At 43.1% G+C, this 26,245-nt stretch overlaps 3 protein-coding genes across 4 annotated transcripts in view; 1 reads left to right on the plus strand and 2 right to left on the minus strand.

Annotated features, from left to right (window-relative positions):
* The window catches only part of LAMA5 (laminin subunit alpha 5), an 88,584-nt gene extending 86,289 nt beyond the window's left edge, over window positions 1-2,295 (plus strand). The window contains 2 exon segments of the mRNA XM_036395462.1: window positions 676-795; window positions 921-2,295. Coding sequence (XP_036251355.1) covers window positions 676-795; window positions 921-1,075 — 275 coding nt within the window. The 3' untranslated portion in view covers window positions 1,076-2,295.
* Window positions 2,296-2,370: 75 nt separating this feature from the next.
* Window positions 2,371-9,146, minus strand: ADRM1 (ADRM1 26S proteasome ubiquitin receptor). Of its 2 annotated transcripts, XM_036395463.1 has the most exons (10): window positions 9,071-9,146; window positions 8,149-8,359; window positions 7,785-7,901; window positions 7,582-7,705; window positions 7,070-7,156; window positions 4,912-4,993; window positions 4,463-4,692; window positions 3,987-4,144; window positions 3,226-3,328; window positions 2,371-2,596 (listed from the first exon to the last, which is right to left on the minus strand). In XM_036395463.1, the coding sequence occupies exons 2-10, from the start codon at window positions 8,356-8,358 to the stop codon at window positions 2,490-2,492; spliced, it is 1,218 nt and encodes a 405-aa protein (XP_036251356.1). In that variant the 5' UTR covers window position 8,359; window positions 9,071-9,146; the 3' UTR covers window positions 2,371-2,489. The 2 variants fall into 2 exon arrangements, with proteins under 2 accessions (XP_036251356.1, XP_054372613.1); XM_054516638.1 differs by lacking the exons at window positions 7,070-7,156; window positions 9,071-9,146.
* Window positions 9,147-10,073: 927 nt separating this feature from the next.
* OSBPL2 (oxysterol binding protein like 2) overlaps window positions 10,074-26,245 on the minus strand; it is a 32,297-nt gene continuing 16,125 nt past the window's right edge. Inside the window, exons 3-14 of the mRNA XM_036395561.2 lie at window positions 25,486-25,633; window positions 25,169-25,244; window positions 23,840-23,974; window positions 22,688-22,785; window positions 21,835-22,017; window positions 19,202-19,309; window positions 18,230-18,319; window positions 17,500-17,620; window positions 15,548-15,676; window positions 14,697-14,820; window positions 13,962-14,052; window positions 10,074-12,790 (exon numbers count right to left, since the gene is read on the minus strand). Of these exons, the coding sequence (XP_036251454.1) occupies window positions 12,688-12,790; window positions 13,962-14,052; window positions 14,697-14,820; window positions 15,548-15,676; window positions 17,500-17,620; window positions 18,230-18,319; window positions 19,202-19,309; window positions 21,835-22,017; window positions 22,688-22,785; window positions 23,840-23,974; window positions 25,169-25,244; window positions 25,486-25,633 (1,406 nt within the window). The 3' untranslated portion in view covers window positions 10,074-12,687. The remainder of the gene's footprint in view (window positions 12,791-13,961; window positions 14,053-14,696; window positions 14,821-15,547; window positions 15,677-17,499; window positions 17,621-18,229; window positions 18,320-19,201; window positions 19,310-21,834; window positions 22,018-22,687; window positions 22,786-23,839; window positions 23,975-25,168; window positions 25,245-25,485; window positions 25,634-26,245) is intronic.

Below are 26,245 nucleotides of genomic sequence, written 5' to 3' on the forward strand. Positions count from 1 at the left end.
CTGTTCCAGCCCTGCTCAGCCCACATCTCCTAGGGGAGCTCAGGACAAACCCAGGCTTGGCAATTTAAACCTTGTCCCCCTGCTGTATGCACTTAATTTGGGAGTTTGTAGCAGCCATGAGGTCAATTTCCTAATTAACAAGAACTCCTGCCTGATCTTAGCGCTGTCAGCTCTGGTAGTCAGGCGAGGCAGGTTGTTTTTCCACTTCATGGAGCTGCTGGCAAGGCCAAGGATGTGCTACAGGACTTGATCCATCCTGGACTGTGTCCAGCTTGAAGTGAAAGCCCAATTTGCTTTGGTGTCGAGTGTGTCCAAAGGTCTCCAAGCCCATAGCTGGGAGCAGGGATTGCAGGATTCATACCTGTACAGGAAACTCAGCCTTTAATGTAGCTGCCATGCAGCAAGTGCTGTTTTGCATCAAGCCCTTTTTGGGGTGGGGGGCACAGCTGCAGCCCCCTCTCAGCACAGCTCTATTTTAAACTTCCATCTTGTTCAGCCAGTGCTGGGTGAAGTTTTGGGGGAGAATGTTCTGGCTCTGGGCATTTCCCAAGAGCTAGGCCAGGCCCTTTAAGTTTTAAGTTTTGCCCTTGCTGCAGCACTGGTCTAGGCTGGAGAGCAGAGGTTTGCTTGCTCCTTGGGTAAGGAAGCAGCACTGACTGTTGTTTTCTTTTGAAGTTACCAAATGGAAAAACGTAATCCAGGTGGATGTGGACACAGAAGGCAACCACACAGTGGGACCCAGCCAGCCTCCTGCACCCAGCACAAGGGCAACCTTCTCCCTGGGAGGGCTGCCAGGTGAGTTGGGAAAGATGTGCTCCAGAATGAAGTACCCCAAGGACAATGGAGATACTATTCCTGGTGTGAGGGAGAGGTTAAGCCTTTGCCAGACTAATGCCTGCTTTTCCTTGTTTCTTCTGCAGAGACAGACAAGGCCAGCACAGGGCTGCTGTTACCTCCCCTCCCTCACCTCGTGGGCTGTGTCAGGAACCTGCAGATTAACCAGAGGCATGTGGACCTGCCTCGAGCTGGGACTGCCTGGGGCTCTGTCAGCCTGAAGGGCTGCCCTGTGCTCTGAGCGCCACATCAGGGACAGCCTGAGGGACAGAACGCTGCTGCAGCCCTGGGGTCACCACTAGAGCACTGCCCGTGCTCGGATACACTTCTCTCCAGTGACTGCAGGAACAGGTCTGGGCCAAACCAGAGGGGCCACAAATCCCAGGGGAAGGAGGGCAGGGGAGGATGGTTGGGGAGAAGGGGGCACTTTGGTGATGTTTCACAAATAGAACCAAAAAGTTGGAGCGGGATGTGGTGACAGGTGAGTCCTTCTGGGTGGTCAGGGATCCACAGCAGGGCTCGTGCTGCCCTGGGGCTCGTGGTGGGAGCGTGGGCTGGAGCTCAGAGCAGCCCTGCAGCTCGTCCTCAGTCCTGTTCCCTTCACCCCACACGTACAAGGCACATAGATTTAGTTCACAGAACACTTGAGGCTGTTAATAAATGTCACAGACTGTCTGCTGATAAAGGCTGCAGGCGGTTTCTGGTTTATAATAAATGCAATTAGGACAAACTGGATTAATTCCGTCGGTTTTGGGGTTTTATAAGCAAGGGCACATTTAACCTCCCCCCAAGGGCAGTCTCAGCTCACCTGCTACTGCTACGCAAAGAGCTCTGCAAGGGGGAACTTGGACAAAATTCTGTTCACAGAATTAGCATCTTCTTATCAGAATAATTTATAAGAATCAGAAAAGAACAGAATAGGGTGGGAGAACTGCTGAGGGAAAGCAGAAAGGCACAACCGCCACTGGCTCTGCACTTGCATTCAGCACTGGTAGTACACTGACAAAAGTCCTGTTGTGTGAAGCAAGAAACCACTGCTTTAAAGGGAAGAAGTAGAAAGGTTACCTCCACACCTGGCCCTCACCCACCCTGGCTCCTGCTCAGCCTCCCTCAGCCCTGGTGTAGTGCAGTCTCCACTTGAAGCAGCTTTTTCCTCCCAAGACACCCAGTTCACTCGTGCACTTACACGTCATATATATATTTGTGTGTGTATATATATCTCTGGCCACTTGGGGACAAAATCTTGCTTCTAAAATGGACTTGTAACTTATATCATTATATTGTGGGGTTTTTTTTATGAGGGGTAAATATTGTAAAATGGGTTTTTAACATGTCCATCTTAAATGTAATTATGACCTGTTTTTAAAGTTGTAGTATTAAAGATGGTCTTTGTAAATCACTGGTACATACTTTGGAGTCAAATAAAGTTTTATGTTACTCTCTTTCACTTTACCTGGGGAAGAGTAAGCATCAGGCTGAAAAAGAAGAGGGATAATCAGCACTGAAGGGATACTGGACAGATTGGAAGGACCGGTATGGCAGATAAAGAAAATTTCTTTATTTGTAGATTTATATAAGCATAATATGAAGTTAGTAATCCTACTGCAGTTGCTTAAGTTAGTATCTAGGAGTATCTGTAAGGAAGAGCAAATAACTTAATCTAAACTCATATCTTCCTCTTCATCTTTCTTGTCCTTAGAGTCTCCTTCCTTTTGGTCTGACTTGACACTGTTCTGCATGGCTTTGGCAAAGGCTTCTACATCTAGAAGTTAAACACACGAGTTATTTCATTTCCTGGGCTGGAGCTCATTATCCACACAAGGTTAAAGCTTCATTACTTAGAAAGCAAACAGTTGCTTCAGTATGAATTAGCAGGGAGGAAAATTTTGAACAATAGTAACACACATCCAGATCTCTCTTACACAGCATTTTATGCACTTCAATTGTGTTGAATTATTGCAGTCATGGGAGAGATGCCAAAAGCTCATTAGGGAAAAGGGATTGCCTCACTGCCAGAGCTGGCCCTGACTGTGATCACTGATTTCATGTGAATCATTAAAGGCTCCCACAAGAAAGGCATTCCTGAACAAGGTGACTGTGACATCTCCAGAGTCTTCTGCATCTCTAGCAAGGAAACAAAGCCAACACATCTCTGCAGAACCCCAACTTCTCTCACTGCACCCAACACCTCACTCTGTCTGCTGGAACACCTGTCCCACCCACCCTTTCCTTGTAAACATCAGTGCAAGAGTCACCTTGCAGACTCACAACTCTCAGAGAGGGAGAGTTAGAGTGAAGCTGATCCTTACATCCCATATTCAGTGGTCATGTGCAGTGCCAACACCCCCAACAACCCCCCTTCCTCCTGCTCCCACCAGCACCAGCACTCACCGCCTTTATTTGCTGCATCTACTGCCTCTGCAGGTAGCCCAAACTGGCTCATGAGTGGGCCCAGCTGTCCTGAAGCTAAGGCAGCACTGAACATGCTCAAAGCCTGTGGGATTGAAGTCAACAGCATCAAAATAAAGTTTTCATCAGATTCCTGCAGCAGTAACCCCAGGAAGAGAGCAGTCCTGTCAGGGCAGGGCTTGGGAACAGATATGCAGTAAAATAATCACCAATTACTTATCCCTCACTTCCTTTTGCATGGAAGTTGCTACAGTTTAATCTAAACCAGTCATTTAAGCTCCAGAAATATTGCAAATGGTCAAATTTCAGTAAATTGCTGTAAATTACTAGTTCAGATTGGTCGGTAAGACACCAACTTTTATCACACATGGTGTCTGTCCTGCAATTAAGGACTGGTGTTTCAAGGGATGTAGTGTAGTAACCATGAGCATCTCCTCCCTTCAGTCTGAAATTAAGGACCCATTTGGTGAAAGAGAATAATGAATTTGCTACTACTCCTGTCATTTGCCAGAGCAAATTTATAGTAAAGAGAAAGGTAAAGCCCAACTCCAAAAGAAAAAGTAAAAACCATTCCCATCTGCCCTTGAGTGACTGCAGGAAGAACTAACGCTCCATTAAACCACGTCCCTCCTCCTTTCCACTTCTACTGAGCAACTTCCCACTCTGAACAGTGCCAGGAACCTGGAAAAGCAGGGCATGGGAAAGGGGGAAGAAGTGCACTTCCCCCCAGAGCCAGCATCTACCTGCTGGAACTGAGGAGATGTCAGGGTGTTCTGGATCTCTTCCGCAGTCTGCGGCAGGGATTCCCCTGAGGGAAGGTAAGGCATCAATCGCTCCTGAACTTCAGCGTTGGCCAGGATGGGAGCCATGATCTCGGGAGTCAGAACAGCTGCCAGGTCCACTAGGAGAAAACAAAGGGTTGGCCATTAGACTACACCCAAAATCCCGTGGTTTTGTCATGTAAATCAAATGATCTAGTCAGGGTCTGAGTATTAAAATTATTGTTACACTACCACCATCTTTTTTCCTCTCAGTTTTGGAGTGAGAATAAGGCTCCTGAAGCAGTCAAAATCAGCATTGAAATAAAAAAAAAAAAACCACCAAAAAACAGAACAAAAAAATTAAGAGACCTTTCAAACCAATGTGGAACAGGACAGGACAGTAAAACAGCTCCAAAGGACTCCTGGATCCAGCAGCTGCTTGGTCAGAGCACTGTTACCTTGCTGTCCTCCTGCTCCAGCTGGCACATTCATAGTAGCTAAAATGTTCTGAAGGTCACTCAATTGAATGGGCTGGGTTGGGCTTGTGGCTGAGCTGGTTCCATTACCCGAGCTGGGAACGGGGCTGGGGCTGGTCACCGAGGCAGCCGCAGGAACGGACGGGGCCGGCGTTACACGGGTGGAAGAAGTCGTGGAAGATGGAGTCACTGCAGCAGACTGGCTGCGAGAGCTGGGCAAGATAATTAGGGTCATTAATTCCCTGCAAAAACCTCTTCTGTTCTGAAAAGCTTCTTTTCAAACCCTTACAGTATGAAAAGCTCCTACCTCATTTTAGAGAGGTAATAAGCAGCCTTGATTCCCACCACATTCCCCATTTAATAAGCCATGATTCCTCCCACAGCAGTGGCAAGTTCCACTGCAACAGCCCAGGGCAGACAAGGCCTCCTACCTTGATGATGAACTGCTGGTTGGAGGTCCCCCACTCCCAAGCAGACTGGCCAACCCAGGTCCTGTCAGTGCACCCAGCCCACCTTCCATGAATATAAAAGAATATCAGGTTTAGACATTTATTTTTTCACGTTTTCTGCACCTCTCTTCTCTGGAGAGGATGCTCTTGTACCTGAAAGGTTTTATTTGCTAAAATAGAGGAGGGGGTGAAAGAGCCCAACCCACCCTCTATCCCCTGCTGCAAATTAAGAGAATCTTCTTTTCTGATCTTGCATCCCCATTAGAGAGCTGAACATGTCAGAAATGACTCAGTTTCTAGGTGTACACAAAGATGAAGTTACTCCAGTTTGTGCCGTACGTACATCATTGTAACACAGCCCTCTCCTCTTATCTGCTACACCAAAAATCCAACTTTTCTATGAACTTTAAAACCAAGGCCCTCAGAGGAAGATCCAGAGGCATCTTTGAGTCACTACCACTCTCTCCTCACAGACCAGGGGTTTGCAGCTTCAAACCTAAAGCGGAGATGCAGCAACAGAATCAGCCAAGCTCTTAAACACATCACAGGCAAAGGAAGGACAGCTCCACACACCAAGCACTCTCAGGGGAGCAGCCAGCAGGAAACCAACACCCTTATACCAAAGAAACCAGAATCAGCCTCCTCCATCACACTTCCCAACTACCAAGGACTTATGGCAGGGTCAAGAACCTCAGCTGGGAAAAGGGCTGGCTGCTGCCCTCCCTGGAGTTGTCAGGGACTTGACCACTCCCCTACAACTCCTTTGAGCCACATCAGCCAAACACTCCATTTCCCATCAGCAGCTCCTTCCCTCACACCTTATTATACACACAAAGCACCTGCACTTCTCACCCACCTTTGGGAGCACCGGGGATCAGAGGACAGAACAGCAGCAGCACTCAGTGAGCAAACCCGTGGCCAACTGCTGCTACTGAGCCTGCAGGTCAGAGTGAGCCCTGCCAGTCCCTCCTTGTACAGAACAATCCCATGGAACCAACACCTCCTGTCACTTATCCCAGAGCTTCCCCAGCAGCAGGCATGGCACGTGGAGCTCACCACACACTGCTCTGCTCCATTTCACAGTAAAAGTGACCCAGGAGCAAGAGAGCTCCTTTGGAGCTCTGCAGAGCCCCAAGAGATGTAAACCAGCTGTGACAGAGACAACACTCCCAGGGGAAACGATCCCCAGGGACTCAGCATAACCACTGTTTGCAGCAGCAAGCAGATGGTTCTCTTTCTGTTACATGTCAATCTGGCTTAGGGCTGGATGTAAAGGCAAGGAAAGAGGAATTGCTGAGGAAAAGTGTGGAAAAAAGGAGGACAGTGTCAGGATTATGTGAAGCTTCAAGAGGAAGATCTTTTCCAAACACACCCTAAAAAGCCAGACTTTTCCAACACTACCATGAGATTTGCATCTGAGCATCCCACCAATACAAGACTTGAATCTGAAGCTAAAAAGACATCAGCCAGATCCACAAAAATGGACTCCTGAGCTTAAGCACAGAACCTTTGTCACTGCTGTGTTCCTTTGCCTATTTACACTTGATGGTCTGACCTGTCAGAAAATGCTCCTGGAGCATGGATGGCATTGAGAACAGACCACAGCCCCTTCAGAACCCAGTGATTCCAGCTCTCCCCAGGGCTGCCCAGGAGAGAGAGCCCTGCCCTGAGCCTTGCCCCCCTGTCTGGGGAGTGCTGTGGGATGGGACCAACCAACCTTCCTCTTGAACTTTTTCTACTTTGTACACAAATATTCACTGAATCAGAGACAACACAAGCAATTCCACAGCTTGGTAACCAGCACATTCACCAGGAGCAAATCACTGGTTTTCAGCCCCTGCTCCAGTGAATATTTGGGAAGAAAAAGTGGGATAGAAAAAAACAAGGGAAAAAATCCAGAAGATTCAGTGCAGCAAGGAGCAGAACCACAGTTCCTTGCAGATCAAGCCCTGAGATGAGTGCTGTGTAGAATCTGGTACCCTTTTTCTGTCCCTGAGCTCATCTCCGAGGCAGGGCCTTGCCTTCTCACATGAAAGAAGCGCTATTGAGATCAATAGCACTGCTTGAGAACATTGTCAGGTAAGATTTAACCTGGCAGGAGAAAATACCATTTTGGCATAAAGATATTAAAGCATTTTACCAAGTCCTCCTAAGCCCGTTGGTCCGATCAGCTGCATGAGCTGGTTATGGCTCATGTTTCCAAGAAGGCTTTGCAAGCCACCCTCACCTAAAAACAAAAACATTCTGAAACACAACATATTCACATGGTTTTTTTCACAGCACTCCGGCTCAAACAGCAGGAGATTAATTGGCATCACATTCTGTATGGAGAAACAGTTTCAAGTGTTTACTGATTCATGATCTTCATAAAAGATAAATGTAACTTGGTTTCATAAAGAGGTAAGACTCCAGAGAATCTACTGGAAACAAAGAGATTTCTCCTGGCAGTCTTAGCTTTCAACCTACACCTATTTAACAGCACAGTTTATTCTGCTAAAAGCACATTTACGCTTCTGGTATTAACATTGTCCCCAGCTCACCCTCCACAGCCATCAGGGATTTCTTCCTAGGGAACTCTAGGGGCTTAGTCTAGACATAAATTTAAAAAGAAAAAAAAACCTCTGACATGAAGGAGCAGAGAATGGACTGTACCTCCCAGTGCTGAGAGCTCATGGCCTCCGCTGGCATTCCCACCCAATGCCCCTGGCATGGGGGGATTGTTGAGATACTCGTTCACCTTACGGCAGTGCTCCTCATCCTTGTCTGTCTTGGGCTCCTGCAAGAGAATTGCTCTTGGTATGAGTCATGCTGGGGGGATTTTGATCCAAGACCTTTGTCTTTGGCTTCCCACAAACCTGCATCCAGAAGAAGAGTCGTTTTGATCCTGCCTTGAACTTCAATACATACACACGGCCTGTGGTGCACTGTGGGACTCTCTTGAACTCACAGTCATCAGGAAAAATAATCAAATCCTGGAAAGTGTGTCAGGAGAAACAAATGTTTGAGAAAATGCATCAATATTCCTTTTCCCCACCCAAATCCCTATGCGCTCCTCCACCAACTTTCTTCCATCTGCTCCTCAGAGCAGAGAGCATGTGGAAGTGCAGGTCTGTCAGTGACATTCTCACCCTACTTTGTCCTGGAGGAGCTCTTCCTGCAGTGCCAGCAGATCAGAACATGACATAACACCTCAGCACTGAAACATCAGCTCATACTCACATCCTCCACATTGCCTGAAGTCCTATCCTTCCAGCAGAAGTGAATGAGGGAATCATCGGTTTGCTGGATGTAAACGAGGCCTTTTCTCTTGTCTGGAGTTACGGTGCTGCCTTTCAGGGACATCTTCCCTGCCCGAAATTCCACCAGGTATTTGCTCGAGGAGCCACGAGAGCCTGGCACCAGGCTTGGAAATAATGCACCTGAAGACATCCTGGAAAGAGAGAGAGCAGCAGGTGTGATGAGAAACCTTCCCACATCCTCTCTTCCCAGTATCAAATTCCAACCTTTACCAGGTGGCTTCACAAAAGCAATCTGTTCTGCTGCCTGCAGAATTCCAGGGTGACTCAACTGAGCTAAAGCAGAACCCTGGATGAAGACAGGAGGCTGTAGAGCCCTCCACTAATAAAGGACAGCCTGTGTGCTGAGGCGCTTGAAATGAAGCCACCGTCCCCCGGCGCTTCCTTCTTCAGTTCGAGCCACGTTTCAAAGCAGGAAGCGCTGCTGTACCTTCAGACTGCGGCTCCAGACCCCGCAGAGCCCCGCAGGCTGCCCCGTGCTCCACCGACCCTCACGGTGACCCCCGGCCTCCCTCCCGCACTGAGCGACCCGCGGGCCTGGCGGCGCTGCCGGGCCCGGCCGGCCCCGCGGGACTGTGCGGCTGTTCGGGGGTGGCGCTGCGCTCCCAGCCCGGCCGGCCCCGGCCCCGGCGCCGCCGCCGGGCAAACACTCCGAGCCGAGCCGGGACAGGGGGGGCTCGCGGCCCGGCCCGGGCATCCCCCGCCCGCCCAGAGGCCGCGATCTTCTGCCGGGCCCCCCGATGCCGCCGTGCCGCCTTCCTCGTGGCTTCCCCCAGCAGGAGACCTCAGCCCGGCCGCCGCTGGGCGCGCGGTCCCGGGGGTGCCCGGCGGGTCCCAAGCGGTACCTTCAGCCTTCAGCCTCCTTCCTCCTCCTCCTCCTCCGCCGCCGCCTCAGCTCTTCCTGCCCCGCGCGCCGGAACCCCGCCCCGAGCGGGGCGCGCGCCGCCGCGGCTCCGCGCTATTGGCTGGCGCGGCTGTCAATCAAAGGGGCGGGGCGAGGCGCCCCTGCTGTGTCACGGAACATGGCGGCGCTCCCCCCTCACCCTCCCTAGGCCCTCATGACCCCCTCGGCCCCATCCCGTCCCTCAGCCGAGCACAGCCCAGGGCCAGCGCGTCTCCAACAGAACCTTTATTCCTGGGAATGGTTACAAAAATAAATCCTTCCACGAAAGGCACGCAGGGCCCATGGCCAAAGCCCGGGTTGCCTCACAGTATTACAGTATTGCTTCCCTGACCCAAATCGCAGGTTTAGCTAAGAGCCAATGCAGGTGTGTTCCCAACAGCAGCGCTAGGTGAAGAGTCTGGGGTTTGCTTTTTAAAAGTGGTTTTGGACGAAAAATTTACTGGGAAATTGTTTTAAAATATTGAACAAGAATGAATAGTTCTCATTAGGTCTCTTCTAGGATAGATGGTTCCTTGTCCTTGTCAATACAGGTTCCAAGAGTTCTATAAATGCACGATGTGTGAAAAGCTGCTCCTCATTTACAGCAGGACATCACCTCCAAGATACAAATGCTGTACAGCACCTACCAAGTGAACTTTCACATTGATAACATTTTTTACCAGAAGCCCACTCTCTCCCCAGCTCCAGCTCACACCTGGCCTCTCCATCATCATCCATCATCACAGAAACGTGAGGTCACAGCTGGGAGTGCTCCCAAGGCTCTTCCTGCTGACAATTCCCACCCAACACCTCCACCCAGGGCTGGAGGTATCCAAAACTCCAATTTAAATCATCTTTGTCCAGTAACCATCACAATGAAATCAAGGTGGCTGAGCAAAGCCCAAGTCCTCCTGGCCCCCCACAAGCTGCTCTGTACGGGTCTCACAAAAATCTCTGTCACCATCCAGAGGCCCAAAGGGTATTTATTTATTAAGTATTTATTATAATTTCTTTCTAGCTGGTTTCTCTATGTAGCTGTATTAACATATACTAACACAGTTATCTTATATACAGTGTTTAATCAAGTTATAAAAGTGACATTCTTTCAAAAGGTGCAAAGTTATTAATGTTTTGACACGTAAACTACTGAGGCGAGATCTGCATCGAAAATAAAAACTTTTGGACTTTGAGAGCATTAGGAATGCCAGGGCTGGCCAAGCAGAGCCGTGTCAGCAGCGCAGGGAAAGGGTTCTGAAAGTGTTGCCAATGAAGAATAATAAATTAAAAGAATGGGTTTGGAAGTAATCTGAAATTTTTCTGAAAATTTCAGACTAAAGGAAAGGGAGACGGGGGTGAAGATGTAACTAATGAAGTGTTCTTACACTGGAAATGTTCCCAGTTTCTTTTTATATCCCATGAAGATTCTATACTGAAGTTTGGATTAAACACATTGGTACAATTGTTTCATGCTTTCACATAATGACAAGGCTTTAGGTCTTTGTATTTAAATCCTGGCTTAGACAAAAGGGATGCTAACCTGTACACCTCCTCTTAGAACATCTGTACAGTTTTTTTCCATTCAGGCAATTTCTATTTATAGGCATTGTTTTAAAAACATCACTCCAGCATTGAACATACTATGTAATTAAAGTAAGTTTTAAACTCCCACTGGTCTAATATGTGATTCATTTCAATCCTCACCTAACAAAAAAAATTCCCTATGGCACGTGCAGCACGTTTGGAAAGGGGTTAACAGTGCCTGATTAACAGGGGTTAATTGTCATTAAAGCTCAGGTTTTTATAAAAATTATTTTTATGCTGATCCATGTGGATCAGCAGTGTCTTTTCACAAGTGCCTGTGCCCATACCAGGAACAAACACAACCCCACTGTGCCACTAAGTCCAGCTCAAGTTCTGAGGACTTCCATCAACACAAATTACAATTTTTGGCAACAGAATCAAGTTGCCATGAACAAGAGTCAGATTGTGCCCTTCCTTACTGCCTTGAAGTTTTACAGCTTCTCTTATTTTTTCCAATGAAGAAAACTAAATTTCCTCCAAATGTAATCCAATTGTCGCACACATGATTTGCTGGAAGAATTTCTCTATGAATAAGTTTTCTTTTGCTTTTTAATCCTCTGAGAGAGAAACACTTCAAAAATCTACTTTCTGGATGAAATCACAGATGTTTTGGACACAAATCAGACCAATTCTTTCTTGAACTCCTCATGTTGCTGGCACTTAACACCAACAATTTTGAAATTACTGTAAGCTTCACAGCAGCACAGCCACTCTCCATTTTTGCCTTGTTACTCAATTAAAAACTTTCACAAAAAAGCAGCAACATAAGGATAAATTTTAATTACTGGACCAAATTTTTCAAGCCTCTCTCCACACCCTGGCCTCTGAAGTATACCACTTGAAAGAAAATGAATGCATCAGTTCAGTAATTGATTATTTCCAGTATTATATGGCTTTGATGGTTTGATATGGAACAAAAAAAAAATTTTTTTAAAAATCCCACTTTTTGACATCACGTGCTCACAGGAAACTTGTAATAGGTATAACTCTGCCAAAGCTTTAGATTGATTCTGCTTTTTCACAACATACAAAACAGACATGACCTAATAATGAGAAACATGCAAACCAAAACTTCCCCAAAACATGAACCTGCGTGGACACACACACGGAAGTGCTTCCAAAGGAAAGTTTAGTCTAGAAGCATACACAGTGCCAAAGCTGCCAAAGGTAGTGCACAAGAGTTAAGCCTCCAAGTGGTAGCAAGCAATATATTGTACATTGGAACCACCTCGACATTCTGCTATTGCTTCCAAAGCTTCTCCTATGGTAAGAACAGCATTTAACAGCATTTGACCTGAGGAAAAGCACATTTTGGGTGTGCCCTTCCCTTCTCCTAACGTATGCTCTATGGGATTTATCACAGGTATACAGTTTAATGCTCACAGTGTCCCAAAGTTGTGAAGACTCTGTAACAGACAACTACAGTGTGAGAGGCTCGGGCTGGGTTTTGTGTTCCCAGGCCTCTCAGTTATGGAATTGTTGAGAGTGGGGCCAGGAGCTCCTGTCCCCAGGGAGTGCTACATACAGTATGGGAGTGTGACAGGACTGGGTTTGATCCTGTTGGTACCATGTTGACTTTTCATCCCTGCTCCGAGTGCCAAAAACTTCAGCTGCTTCTCTATTGTACTAAGTATCAAGGATATTATCTCTAGTTTATTTAAGTTATGTAGTTTTCAAGGATGTTATGTGCTCTACGGATACAGCATATCCTCCTGGCAGAGAAACTAGGGGAGGAAATGGAGAACCAAAGGTCCCTCTGAAAATTAGTGAAAACTTGATGATTCCAGGTGCAGCTTTACGGAATGAGCGCAACAGTATTTAAATATTTGGCAATCCAACGTTAGTGAGAATTAAATCATTGATTGTTGACTGATAGAATTTCTGTTAAAATTTACTTTGAAAAGCTGGTTTTTGCTATCAACAAAACCAGAGTAACTGGCTTGGAATGAAATCTAGTAACTAGATGTCCGGATGAGATGAGCAATTGCTTCTGGAATTTCAGTATATGTCTGGACAGTCTGAGAAATTTCTATCAAAATAGCCACCTGAGTACAGCCAATCTGGAGTCCCAGTGTATGGGTTAGTGCCTTGATGAAACCACCTGTAAAACAAAAAAAGGAGAGAAACAATAAAAGAAAAAAAGCAAACAGAATGAATAGTTATTAACAGGGAAAAAACCCAGTGTTGCTTCTTTCACAAAACATTCTAAAAATACACTGGTATTTCTTATAAAGAAATTCTTAGGAAATATTCTGAACATGAAAATAATTTAACTTCCTACACAATTATCATCACCTTGTAGAGAGCCTTTTATTTTAGCATAAAGTCAAGGAGTATTAAATGGATTTTAAAATTCCTGTCCCATTCCAAGTAAAAATAACACTGACACTCTAGATAATATATATTAATTTTTACTTTAAAAGAATGCCAAATCAGTTACACAATCATTTTTGGAAATTTCTCCCAAGGGGAAACAGTTTCTGTTCTATGGAGCTATGCCCTGCACAGAACATCAACAGCTGCTTACTTTTTAACCACATTAACCAAAACCAATTTTATATTTTCTGGAAGAGATTTTTCAAGGCATGAACTGGAATTAATCTGTAGCTACTCCTCCAGGCTTTGGGAAGAGAATGCTTTCTCTTCTGAATTTCATAAAATCATGGAGCATCCCAAAGTTCTTGCCTTTGAAGGAAGCAACTGGCCATGAGCACACACTTGACTGCACAGCACTGGCAGCTGTGAAAAGCACCCTGTGGGAGCAGCAGCCAAATCACACATCACTCCCTGAATGCACTCTGTGACTCGGAAATCACTTGAATATGCAATCAAAAAAGCAATTTCTGAAGTATCCAAGCCAAGAAATCCAAAGAGTGTGAAAATAAAAGGTCCTAGAGGGCCACATTGTCTTGCTCAACTACCAAAAGCTGGACAGGTATTGGTTAAAGGAGGATGACAGTCAACATTTTAACATTCATTCTAACAAAAACATGACCTCTGTAGGTTAAAAAAAAAAAAATTCAGCATTACCACAGTAGTTAATTATGACAAGTTTCAGCATTTCTTGTTAGATATTTTTTCCAGGACAGACTTATCTGCAATTTTGGCTTCCAGCTACACATTTAATTGTTGACCCAGCAATGCTTTAAGTGACACTACAAATTGTGCTGTCATGGAAGCAATCAGACACATGCTGTCCTGAATAAAAACAATTCAAGCAGTGTACCCAACTATTCCAGGCTTAAACAAATTGCTCCTTATTTGCCCCTTACCGTGTGTGCCACTCCACCTCGTCCTTCGCACGCTCCTTGCGAGCAGCTCTTTGTTTCTCTTCCAGTCTCTCCTTCTCTCTGCTTGCCACATCTAGCCAATGTTTCAAGAGAAATTGGTAATTTAGCAAAAAAGAAACAAAAATGCTGAAAACACAGAAAGACCAGAGAAATGAAATAGAATTCATTTAAGCATGAGAAAGCTTTTGCTGTACGCAGTCTTTAGCAACAAAAACCTAAAACTCATTTCAGAGAAGTTGCTGCTACAAACATGGGGCTGAAACTGAAATGTTGGTGTTTTATCTCTCAGAAACACTGCACTGAGACAGCAGGGAAGAACTGAGATTAGGCAATAACAGAGAGAGTGATTTTTTTCACTATTTGGCTATGTGTTTCCTCTGACAAACACCAGAGCAGCAAAGCATGTCTGCTCACCACATGTCTCTCCAGACAAACTCCAGAGCAAGTGGAGCACATCTGCAGCTCCTCCCAAGTTAACAAATATGCAAAAACATCACAACACTGGACAGCAGCCCTGGGATGCATCTGCTCTCCCAGGCTCTTCTGGGAGAAAACAGACATCATACACTGTTCAAAAGCATGTTCGGTGCACAGGATGAAAGAGTTAAGGCTGCTCTGAGAATGAGAAACTGAAGACTGTTTCCTGCATCGACCTCCCTTCAGCCAGCCCTCCCAAAACTCACTGCAGTGCCAGTATTTCCTGCAGCAAACACATACCCATGTTCCCGTTCTCCATGTTCCTGATGTCCGGACGTAGCCGGCAGTCCGTGGGAGCCAGGATTGCCTCCATGCCCTTCTCCAGCTCATTGAGGCTCACAGCAAAACTGGTGAAATTGTACATCTGAAAAGCAAATTGAAGAGAACACACAAGTTATTCCAGCAAAGCAGTGCTGGGTCCCTTACGATGAATGGATACATAACTTACAAGAGAAATTGCTGAGTCAAACCCCTACTGGCTGCCCTGAAGGCAAGGTTAGGTTCATACAACACCAGCTGGATTTTTTGTTGGAGGGGAAGAACAAGAAAGGGCAGATGGGGATAGAAATCACAGCTTTCATTTTTTTAAGCAGTCTTTGCTTGTGAGGATTAAGATAGATCTCCTACGATATTGATATTTAACAACATAATTTTTAGAAAAAAAAACCAAAACCACCCACACCTAAAAGACCAAAAAGTCTTGCTGAAACTATTGAAATTAATATCCTGCTGCCCAGCTACTGCACCCTGTGGCAGCTTGTCTTGGAACAGCAGGGCCAGCAGAAGGGAATGTATATCCATATTTCAGCCACTCTCAGTGCAAAGATCTCCCAGACAGGTTAAGCTGAGTCCCCATGTTCCCAGATGCACTTGGAGCACACATTCCCTGTGCCAGCTCAGGCACAGCAGGGCTGCTTTCAGCACAGGACCAAAGCACAGCTTGCTGGAGTATAATTTCAGTGCAGCAAGAACTGCCAGAGCCTGCTCCTATGCCAAGGAGTGACACTCAACAAGGTTCCCTGGACCATTCCTCATGTTCTCCTGGATAAGTCACCAGCAAGAGCAAAGCAGGGGCAGGCTGAAACAGTTACCTGTGATGAGTTTGGTGGCCTACAGTTTATTCTCCAAAGCAATTTACTGCCTGGTATGAACTGCACTGTGTCTTGAACCTCTGGCATATCATCAGCCTCATCATTTTCAGATTTAATATCTTCTTCATTCTGAAACAGAGATAACATTTGGCAGAGGAACAAAGGAACATTGGATGGTTTCATCTCGGATTCGGCAGTGACTGTTGAAGAATCTGTTCACATTTGAGATACTGACCACTCTTGTACTTCTGCCTCACCCCTCCTGTTTGCTTCTCCTCACTCTGTATACAGCCTCTCTCATTTTTATCATGTCTTGCTCCTGATATCCCTGAATAGTCTCCCAGCACTTAAATAAAACTTGAATATCTGTTTAAAAAAATCAGTAATAGTAGTAAATGAATGTCTTTCAGAAGTGTTTTCTCCAGCTTCCTTTCTATCCTATGCCATAGCTTAATTTCACCTCACGTGACCATTATTTCTACAGGTGCAAAAGAGCCAAGACTGAAATTTAAACCAGTTCCCAAGTTACTTCTTAAGTCATAAATAGGGCACACCTGGTTTTGGACATTGCTTCACCGTTTGCAAAACATTTGGATGTGTTGTTAAAAAAAGACAGGCCCTCATTTCAGTCTGATCCAATCACAATTATCACTGCCAGTTTTCTCACTGTGAAGACTGTGTCCTTAAGTTTATGAATACAGTGACTTTCCTTCAAAGTTCCTTTGTTAGCAGCTGCACTGCTGTGCTGCACATGTAAAACTCCAATGGTTCAGGGGGCTGCTCTCAGAATCTGAGACAATCTGACTGCTGCAGGACACAGACAGCAGCACTGTGGAATTTCAGAGGATTTCACCATGAGAACCCATTTAAAACCACAACAACCAGAAGGGAAGTTTGAGGCAATAACATCCTGGAGTGACAGTAACAGTTTTCCTCACTCCCACCCCCTTTCTATTTTCTTTCTGCCCTCTTTGACATGGCTCATTTGTTTCAATCACAAATACCCTACTAGGTTAAACAGAGCCTGTTTTATACACCAGAAAACAGCTCCATATGGTTAAGAGTCTAATTTCAATCATTTGGTTTGAGTATTCATTATTTAAAAAGACAGTTCTAGGCTACTTTCCATGTCAACATCTGGTTTACTGTTAGACAGTTCCCCATCTAAAAATAATCTCAACAGGAAGGAAGGAAGGAAAGAAAGAGTTGATTTTCTTAAGATGAACAGAACCTTATTATTTTTTTTAAAAGAGTCCAAATATAAGCCTGTACCATGATGGAATCCAGAGCCAAAAGCAAGGCCTGTTGTTGCTCTAGATTCTTCTGATGTGAATACTTTTAAAGTTTGAGACTCTTAACATCAAGAGTGATTAGCTTCTGTTTAATTTTTCATTTTCAGTGAGTAACTGTTGATATAAGGAAACCCAAAGTCCTCTGCTGTACCATACAACATTTCCCATTTTCCATGTGACACTGAGGTCTTGGCAGCAACTTCCCTGACACTGCTTACGTATGAAGTAAAACCCTGTATGTTTCCAGACCTCTTTTTTGTAAAGACTTTCTACTAAGCTCTGAGAATCTGCATCACCAAAAAGCATATCTGACTTAAACAAACTTGTTACTGCTTTTACTGCCCAAATCCTACTGTTTTTATTGCTGGAGTTGGCAGTAGAGCCACTTTCCTCATTCAAGGACTGGACAACATCAGCTTGGGGGTTGATATTTGATGATTCCTCTGACCAATCTCCAGCAGACACCATTCCTACAAGCTCCCTTCCATGCCAGCAGCTCACACCACAGCCTGCAAAGCTGCAAGTGCCAGGTGCCTTCTCACTGCTCCATCCAACCTCTACCAAATGACAGCTTTTATCCTCCATTCACCTAAATAAGACGTTTTGATTTCATTTTGGACATTTCAGAATCTTTCCTCCCTAAAGAATCCTTCACCTTACCGACTTCTTCTTCGGCTCACTGCCTCTCTTCTCATTCTTTTTGTAGGTCTCGTACGTGGTGGGGTCAGTGCACCACAAACATTCTGTCCACTTGCCATAGATCACACACAGCTTCTTCCTGCTGCACAGACAAAGCAAAGCAAAGGACACTGAGCTCTTCCTTCTGAGTGAGCCTGCCTAAGCCAAGCCTTGCAGATTCTGATCTGCATGAAATACTCGGCTTCCTACTTCGCTGCATTTTATGTTTCTATTTGCAGATTTCACAGAACCACAGAATGGGTGATTCTTAGAAAACACAGATGTTTGATAGGCAAAGAAAAGGTTTCATCTCATTGCAGCTCTCCAGAACAGATCCTCATGACAGTCACATGCTTCTGCCACTGTTAAATGAATGTGGGTACATCAAAGCCAATTATAATACAGAGACTCAGAGTCACAAAACAGGTCTGGGTTAATTAAAAACTTTCAACAACCACATTCTCATTATTTTAAACTGAAGCCTGGAATTATGACTGTACAATAGTAAATCAGTTGCAGCTACTCTGCATTTTCCCTTTATTTCCAAGACCTGGACTGGAGAGTTTTTCTAATAATGCTTAAAAATTATCATCCTGGAATCAGGGGGTTTAATAATGACACAGAGATCAAAAATGGGTTACAAACTACATTGCCAGCAAAAGAAATGCCCCAGTGTTAAAAACAGAGAGACCAAGAGGCTTTTCTCACTTACTGCTTGTCCTGGATGTATCCTTCTACTCTGTGAAGCTCCTTCCCAAACAGTCCACACGGTTTAAAATTAAGGACACATTTATCTCCAGTACTGTGGAGGAAATAAGTACATGCTTAGAGAAGCAGGCCCCTAAATACATCAGAAAATTTATTTGACCTTGTTTAGCTTTTTAAATATAGTTACACTTAGCTGTTGGTTAGTTATATAAATATAATTATTTTGATTTAACTATGGTTTATTATCTGACCAGAACATGAAAAATGGCACACAAATTCTAAAATTCCACAGAACTAACAAATTTTGTTCTAGTACAGAGACAGGATTACAAATTTGATACTATGAGAAGTATTAAACAGCAGCTTGTTGGATTGAAACTCTCATTTACTGACAGAGCAATGTGTGCAGGAGTAATTCTTTCCCTCATCATTTAGAAAGTAATTTATTTTATGTAATAAAAAGCTTTGATACAGGCAGTTGGCAGAGCAGTTGACACTCTCCAAGTTCACCTTTCCCAACTCTGCAGTCATTTTTCTGTGCTGTGCCCTTAGTTTAAGACATTGTCCATTATCTAAACTAAAAAAAGTGACAAATCACAATCAACACAATGGAGGTCCAACCTGCCTCTGACAATTATTCCATTTAATGGTTCTGTAGTTAAATTTAATTTCCGTTCTCTGGCAATAGTGCTGAATTTGGATGGGTAACTCAAAAATGTAAAACCTTTGCTCTCCATAGGCCATCTGGCTTTGTGCCTTTTCATTAATAATAATATGATAGTAATCCCAGGCCTACGGAGAGCTTGCATGTGTCAGGAGAAGGAAAAAAAACAAAAACACCCCACAAAAAGACAAAAAACTCCCACAAGACTCGAGTTACAAAACAAAACTTCCTGTGTGTCTGACAAAAATCAAAATCTCTGTACCACAAATGACCACAACAACCTACAGCCCCTGGGTTCATGATCAGCATTACCTGTGATTTATAATTTCTACCACTCCATACTGTTCTAACCACAGTTTACCAATAATTACATTATGTACACAACAGGTTGGATTTGTCCATGTGTAAGCTTCATTGTGCCTGTCAAGGAAATAAGAGAAAGCAATCATTTTCTTGAGCTTGAGATGGAAGCCTCCTTTCAATTCTGTTCATGACAAGGCAAAATATTTAGCACTCCTCTGAACAGCCAGCACTCAGCTTCAAAACAGAAAAGAAACAGACTTTTCTTTACAAGCCAACAATGTGTTGTATCCAAGCATTAGTACAAGTTAATGAAGTGGCATTGCCCTTATTCTTCTCCCTTCTCACATGAGTTTTACAGTTGCTGTGCTTTGGATTACAAACTTCAGCCCAACATCAAGAGCAGTGCAGGAATTCATCTTTCTCATTTGCATTTTTGAAGTTTTAAATGATAAAACATAGTATTTGCAGGAGAACCAGACTAACCAACTAATGCCTAACAGTGTCTTCTATTCAATTGCTGCAGCAGCAGCAAATTGCACAAGTGCTTTCCACAAACATGCCACAAGTTTTCTCATCTGTATTTGAGGCCTGTTCCAGTGCCACTGAAGGTAATTTTGGAGGTGTGAGTGGTTTTTGCTTCTTTTTATTTGGTTGTTTAACAGCACTGGGACACAACAGAACTATTGCAAGCTCCACAAACGTGACATTTTAAAATTCAGTTCACAACTCAATTCCATCCTTTCCCCAAAGATTTACTGAGAAGAAGGGAAAATTCTAGAACTGATTTTCCACTTGGCTTTATCTTTGGTTTGTTGTTCTGTGAAAAGCTTTAAAGGTGAGTTTACAGATTCTAAATCCTTAAAAGCCATTATTCCACAGTTGATCAAAAAGTTAAACAACAGGACTCCTATTATCACTAGCAGAGTCAAAGCCATTTATTCACACTCAGCTTTCCATGCTGGTAAAGGAAATACTGAAGCTACCTGGTAGGCAATCAATCTATCTTAGAAAAGTTTGTAAACTCTGTTTTAACAGAAAACAGAGAAAAAGCAGTGTCTGTAAAAAGTGCCTTGTATTTCTACCTCCAGTGAGTATGGAGAGAACACTCCCATGTCACGTTTCCAACCCATCTGTCACTTTCCAGTGCAGAGAAATAACAGATCATTGAAGTCTCACTATTTCCCACAGCTCCTTTTCTTCAAGGAGTCTTTAGAACAATGACTACTCTTCAGCTGGGGGAAAGAATACCAGAATGCCTCCAATTAATCTCCCAGCCTTTAAACATAGTTTTATTCCTGAACTATTCTGACACCACAAGCTTTACAGCATAAACCAAAACACAACACAAAGCACTTATGGTCAGGGCTGATGAATTGAATCACTTTTTGTGCTGGAGAAGTGAGAGGAAAGTGTCTTCTAATGCTCTGAAAAATATTCATGGTTAATATAAAGGCACAATTTAATACTGACTCACAGCTTTGCTTCCCAAACAGCTCCTTGTTCACTTAGGCTTTGAGCAGTTCTCAGACTCCTCAAAGTAAGAGAATGGTCTGAATCACAACACTGAGAGGTTCAAAATTTCATTTCAACTTCTGCTGCTAACTTGAAGCAATTATTTAAAATAAATGCTTTAACTGTTTATATTCCAGTTTAAATCTCAGCCTTGATTAGGTTCAACAAGAGTTTTAATTGTCCTATAAAGAAAGGCTCTTGAGGAACAAACATAATTTTGGTAACACTTGCATTCTGCACTAACATTCACAGTTCCCTCTACATTCAGAAGAAATTTCCTTTATTTCCATCATCATTTTTCTCCAAGACCAGTTCATACTTGTATGAACTTTGGAATATTAGATGCCAACAGTTGAAAAATTGAACAACTTCCAAAAGAAAGTACAGGAAAAGTCAATGCCTGCTATGCGAGGCAAGTTGGTTTTTTATTGAAAGCAAATGTCTGGAACTTTCTGAAGTCAACATTTCAAAACCACCTCAGAGTTAGGCCTCAGAAAGGCTTTTCTAAAAGCACCAAATGCAGAATACTTTATTTGCAACTGTTCTAGTGCATCCTCATGTCCCACTTGGGAAAGCTGCGGAGTCTTTGTGCCACCAGGACACAAAACAACTCATGGGACCTCACGTAATTCCTGAGAGACAAGCCTGGGAGCAGGCTGCAGAGGCAATCTTGATTTTAGCAGCAAGCTGATCCTTCTCTGGAAGTGCCAATCCTGACAAGTTTCTCCTGTTCCTTTACCACACAGAACAGTTATTGTGAAATACAGCTCTTTCTACACAAACCACCAAAACCAACAGCAATACTGAAAATTGAGATGAGCACAAACAGCCCAGTAAGAGAATTTTATCTCTATATTTACATTTGACATGCCTTCACAGAACTAGCTTTCAGTAGCAACCAATATGTAAGAAATGCTAATTTTCATGATGGAAAAACTGGGTCAAATTGCTACAGCTATGGAAGCATAACACAAAAAAAAACCCAGCTCTGAAATTAAGCAGTGAAAATTAACTTGTAAATCAATTCTTACAACCTCTTCAGCAAGGGGTTTTTAGGTAACCACCTCTGAAAAGCCAACAGCGTTATTACAAAAAGCAAAAAAAAAAAGTTATTTACTTCTCATACTCACTTCAGAAGCTCCAGAGTAATTGTTCCCCGAGGTTCTGCTTCTATACTCTTTCCCCAGAATTTTAGTTTGGGATAGATTGATCCATGAAATATGAAGTCCTTATTGAGGCCTTCAGAATAAAATGCACTAATAGGTGGGTGGTGGCTGACTTGTTCAGATATAAACCTAAATCCTAAGTCCTCCCTGGCAACAACAAAAAAAGAGCATTAAACAGTAAGCATATTTTTAATATTGCAAGAGAAAAGAGTTGATACTTTAAAAAAAGTGAAGTATTTTTAGATTAAACTGAAGGTGAGACTTTTCCTTTTCTAGTTCTGTGACACATTTACAATTAATGAAATGAAAGGATTTCTACTCTGAACACTTTCTTTTTATGCCCCAAACCAGATTTCTACCCAGAAAAGCCTCTCAAGAAGTTTCACTGAAATAACTCATGAAAATACAGAAACCCTTTGGGCAACATGAAAAGGTCTGACTGAAAATTCTTTACTGCAGACATATCACCCTTTTATCTGAGGAAGCTCAAAGTCCTTCAGACCAATTTCTCTATCTGACATGATCAACAAAACAATATTTAAATTAATTAATGGTGTCTGCTCAGGAAGCATCTTTGGTGGAAGAACATGAACCAATTTTTCTCTAAATAATTCAAAGAATATTCTGCCTAAACTTAGAAATAAAATTATTTGCTTTTATAGCAACTTCTCAGAAATTCTGAGATAGTTTGAGGAAAAGAATTTTAGCTATACTCAGAAATCTTCTTTAGTGGTATTTTACTACAACCAGACCAGTGTAAGAGTCTGCTAACTCAAGAACACAAACAGCCCCAGCTCCCAAATGAAAGTATTACTACCTGGTTAATTCATAGGTTTCTCCTAACAGTGGGTTAAATGGTTTGCCAGTTCTCTCCCACTGAGAAGCTACAGCAGAAACTGCAAAAGCAGCTACAGCCTGTAAGCAAATCAAGAACACATTGTTATGAGAATAGTGCATTGAAACTCTAAGTTTATTGTACTTGACTTGTTGCACATTACAGTATTTATTATTCCAAAAAGGAATTGCTTTATATTTCTTAAGGCAAAAACATTTGTAAGCCATAGAATAAATGACAGAGAAGTGGGGAAATATAAGCACTTTTTAAGAATCTAATTTCCTACTCTAATTAATGTCTGTGGTAAATTCTGCCAGATTATACTCTGCCTCACCTACTTCTAGAAGATCAGCCTGGTTTTTTAAATCTACTTTCCCCCCAGCTTTGACTGCCCCCACCCTCAGCTCACTGGGAACAGAGCCTCACTCTCCTCTGCCAGGTAAGAACCATTTCTAGCACAGAGGAGATTTCCTGAGCCAGGCCAGCAGGTTCAGGTGACACTGAGGAGCTCCTGCAGGCTGGGAAATGGAGGATTGGAGCACACAAACACAGGAGCCAAGACAAACCCTCCACTGCACTTCAGTAAAACCAGAGCTGTGAGCAACACCAGCACGACCTGATGCACACAGGTGTCACCATATTCACTGCCTTGGTGTGAAAGCAAGGCAATGAGAACCAGTTTTGGAGGAGAAAATCCAATAACAATCCAAATAACAACCAGTTTTGGAGAAGAAAATGGTGGTACATTTGTCTCTGTCACAATAATTTTTCATCCAGGAACTTCAAAATCATGAGGTCACTCAACAAACCAATTTAGAATCACACAAAGCCAAGATTTCATCCTCACAACAGATAAAACCACCAAAAAAGTCACAGTTAAAGAAATTAGTTGAGATCCTTGGGCATGGTCAGTTGTGGCACTTTCCTTTTAAACTCTGCATGCATGAAGGGTCAAAATGTCACAAATATTTGACACAGCCATTATGAAAGAAGAAACTCATCTGGACAGACAAACTGGGCATTCTAACTGTAGCCCCTGAGAAAGAGATAGTTTCTCACTTGAGTGTGTCTTAAAATCAAAGACTGTGAGAAAAAAAACTTGTGAATTACTCAGAAGGTGGTGGGGATTCTTACCTGCATTCTTTCCAGGGGATCTGTGTGACTACAAGCCTTATTGATGAGGTATATATGCTCCATGTATTCTGTTATCCTTTGAAGGAAACTCAAGGGCTCGTTGAAGACAATGGGCATTGTAATCTTGGACAGCTCCTACATAACCAAAGGGGCAGGTTGATTTCTTAGGCACAACACTAAGTAAACAACTGGCAACAACAACAATTTTGGAAAAATGTGGGTGAGTTTATTTATAGTATTCCTCAAAGGATATTTGGCAAGCCTGATGCAGACCTCCAAGTGCTACAGCTGAAAGAACTGCAGAACCCCACTTGCAATCTGAAACAGCAACTTAAAACATTGATCCAGCTAACCTAATGAATTCACAGAGAATGTTAGCTTCTCTGCTGTGCTCTGTGTAAAGCAGAAGAGGTTAACATTTCCCTAGGTAGCAGCAATAATGTGCCAAGCAGCTCCGTGCTGATACTGAAGTGCCACACGCTCCTTGGAAAACCTCACATGCTTATTTGCATAAAATCTATCTGTTTCACTGCAGCAACCACAAATTATTTTTTGAAAGGAACATTTACATAAAGAATAGCACTTGAATTGCTCTAACAGATTTTAGTGGTTTATTTAAGCAGCCTGTTATTTGTGTCAGACCGTTTCTGGTTCCCCGTATGGATAAAGCCAGACACAAAGTTCATACAGAGATTTCCAACTCCCCAGGTCTTTTACTACACCCAAGCAAATTTGGCTGTTTAATTAAAGTTGCACTCATGGGCATTAAAACAGCTATGTAAGTGCTTAAAATTTAGCAGAAAGCAGGATGCCACCAGATGAAGTTAATGCAACATTTTCCTCACCTTGGCACAGAGAAGGGAAGAAAAATGTTAACCTTAACTAACTGCAACTGATTTGGTCCAAGCAAAAGTTTGACTAGATAGGTCACTCATCCCACCAAAAGGAGTTTTGAGAGAACAACTGTAGCTCCTAGATGGCATGAATTAATAAAATAAACTCCTGAAACACCTTTTGCTGAGTAAAGAATAAAAAAAAAAGAGCAGGTAAGAGAGGATTGTGTCAATCAAACATATTTGATTATATTTTAATGGCTGTAGTCTAGTTCTTAAAGGACAGCTTCAGAACCGCCAGTCCATATACTCTAAAACCTAAAGAAGATATGGAAATAGTACTGTTAATAAATAAATGTTGAGATTTTGGGAGTTGTTTCCTAGTAAAAAAAGGAAAATGCACCATTTGTTATTTTGTGTCTTGATGTTTAAGCAATAAAATTAATCAGCTGACATCAGGAGCCCTAACACAGATGCTTCATTCAAGCTAACTTACCAGTCCAATGCATTTTTTTAATATGCTCCAGACACTAAAATCACTTCTAGAAAACATTGGGGCAGGTAATGATGTTCTGTAATGGGAAAAAAAAAATCCAACTGTCATTATCAGCCCACTAAACAACAAGCCCTTTTCTTGTCTATTGAAGCAACTTATAAAGGAAGCAAAGCATCACCCCAGACTTGGCAGAGGAAGCAGACACATGAAATGACTTTCCAACCCCAGAGAATTACCCTCTGAGAACAGCAATGCCCCAGAGGGTGTGAGCCAGCACATGCTCCACTCCCACCTCCTCTGCAGCTCTCTGTGTTTACCTGTGTCTCTTAATCCCATTTTCTTGTATTTCTGTTTCTCCATTATGCTTTTCAGTCTTATTGCTTTGGTGTGGCTCTAGATCAAGCATTTCTGGACCTTTATGATTTGCTTCTGAAAAGTCTCCTGAAGAATTGTCAGAATCAAAGCCTGTATAAAAACCAAAATGCAAGAGTTTTCTTAGGAGCCTTACCATGCCACAGAGTACCACTCACATTTTGCAAGTGTCACACCTGAAGTACACTTAGACTAGGTTAGTTTATTTCAAAGAGTATCAGAGTGAAAACCCTTATTAAGTGACCTAATTTCCAGGAGTATTATGAGCCAATTACTGCATTAGAATCAAGAATTATCATTTTTCACACTGCTGAATATAACACTAATTTAGAATCTTAAAAGTTCTTGAGTAGCTCCTAATGAGATTAGCTGCATTTTCTCTTTTCCAGAGCTGCACTGTAATTACAGTAATTTGTTACAGTTATGTAGTTTTCCTTCAATTTTAAATAGACTAAATGCTGTGTCTTCTGCCATTAACTTTTTTACAAAGCAGTACTTCAACTTTATTTTAACCCCTCCAATGGCTGCTTTTGCTTTATTAGAGCAGATCATGCAAGGCACACACTCCAGAAACAAAAAGCTGCACTTTTTGGTTTTTTTGGGTTTTTTTGTTTTTTTTCAGGGATCAAGACCATGGCAATAACACCCAGAACTGCACCAGGAAGTCCCAGTGATATGATCTTATTTGGTAAACAGCAGGTGTAA

This window comes from Molothrus ater, chromosome 17 (genome assembly GCF_012460135.2).
Source record: "Molothrus ater isolate BHLD 08-10-18 breed brown headed cowbird chromosome 17, BPBGC_Mater_1.1, whole genome shotgun sequence".
Lineage (NCBI taxonomy): Eukaryota > Metazoa > Chordata > Aves > Passeriformes > Icteridae > Molothrus > Molothrus ater.

What these genes read in the sequence shown, in the direction of transcription:
- ADRM1 (XM_036395463.1), bottom strand. Translation starts at nt 8,358, where the DNA reads ATGTCTTCAGGTGCATTATTTCCAAGCCTGGTGCCAGGCTCTCGTGGC. An exon ending in GACTCTTCTTCTGGATGCAG is followed by an intron (nt 7,706 to 7,784) that starts GTTTGTGGGAAG and finishes ATTCTCTTGCAG; the next exon opens with GAGCCCAAGACAGACAAGGA. An exon ending in CATCTCCTCAGTTCCAGCAG is followed by an intron (nt 3,329 to 3,986) that starts GTAGATGCTGGC and finishes TCAATCCCACAG; the next exon opens with GCTTTGAGCATGTTCAGTGC.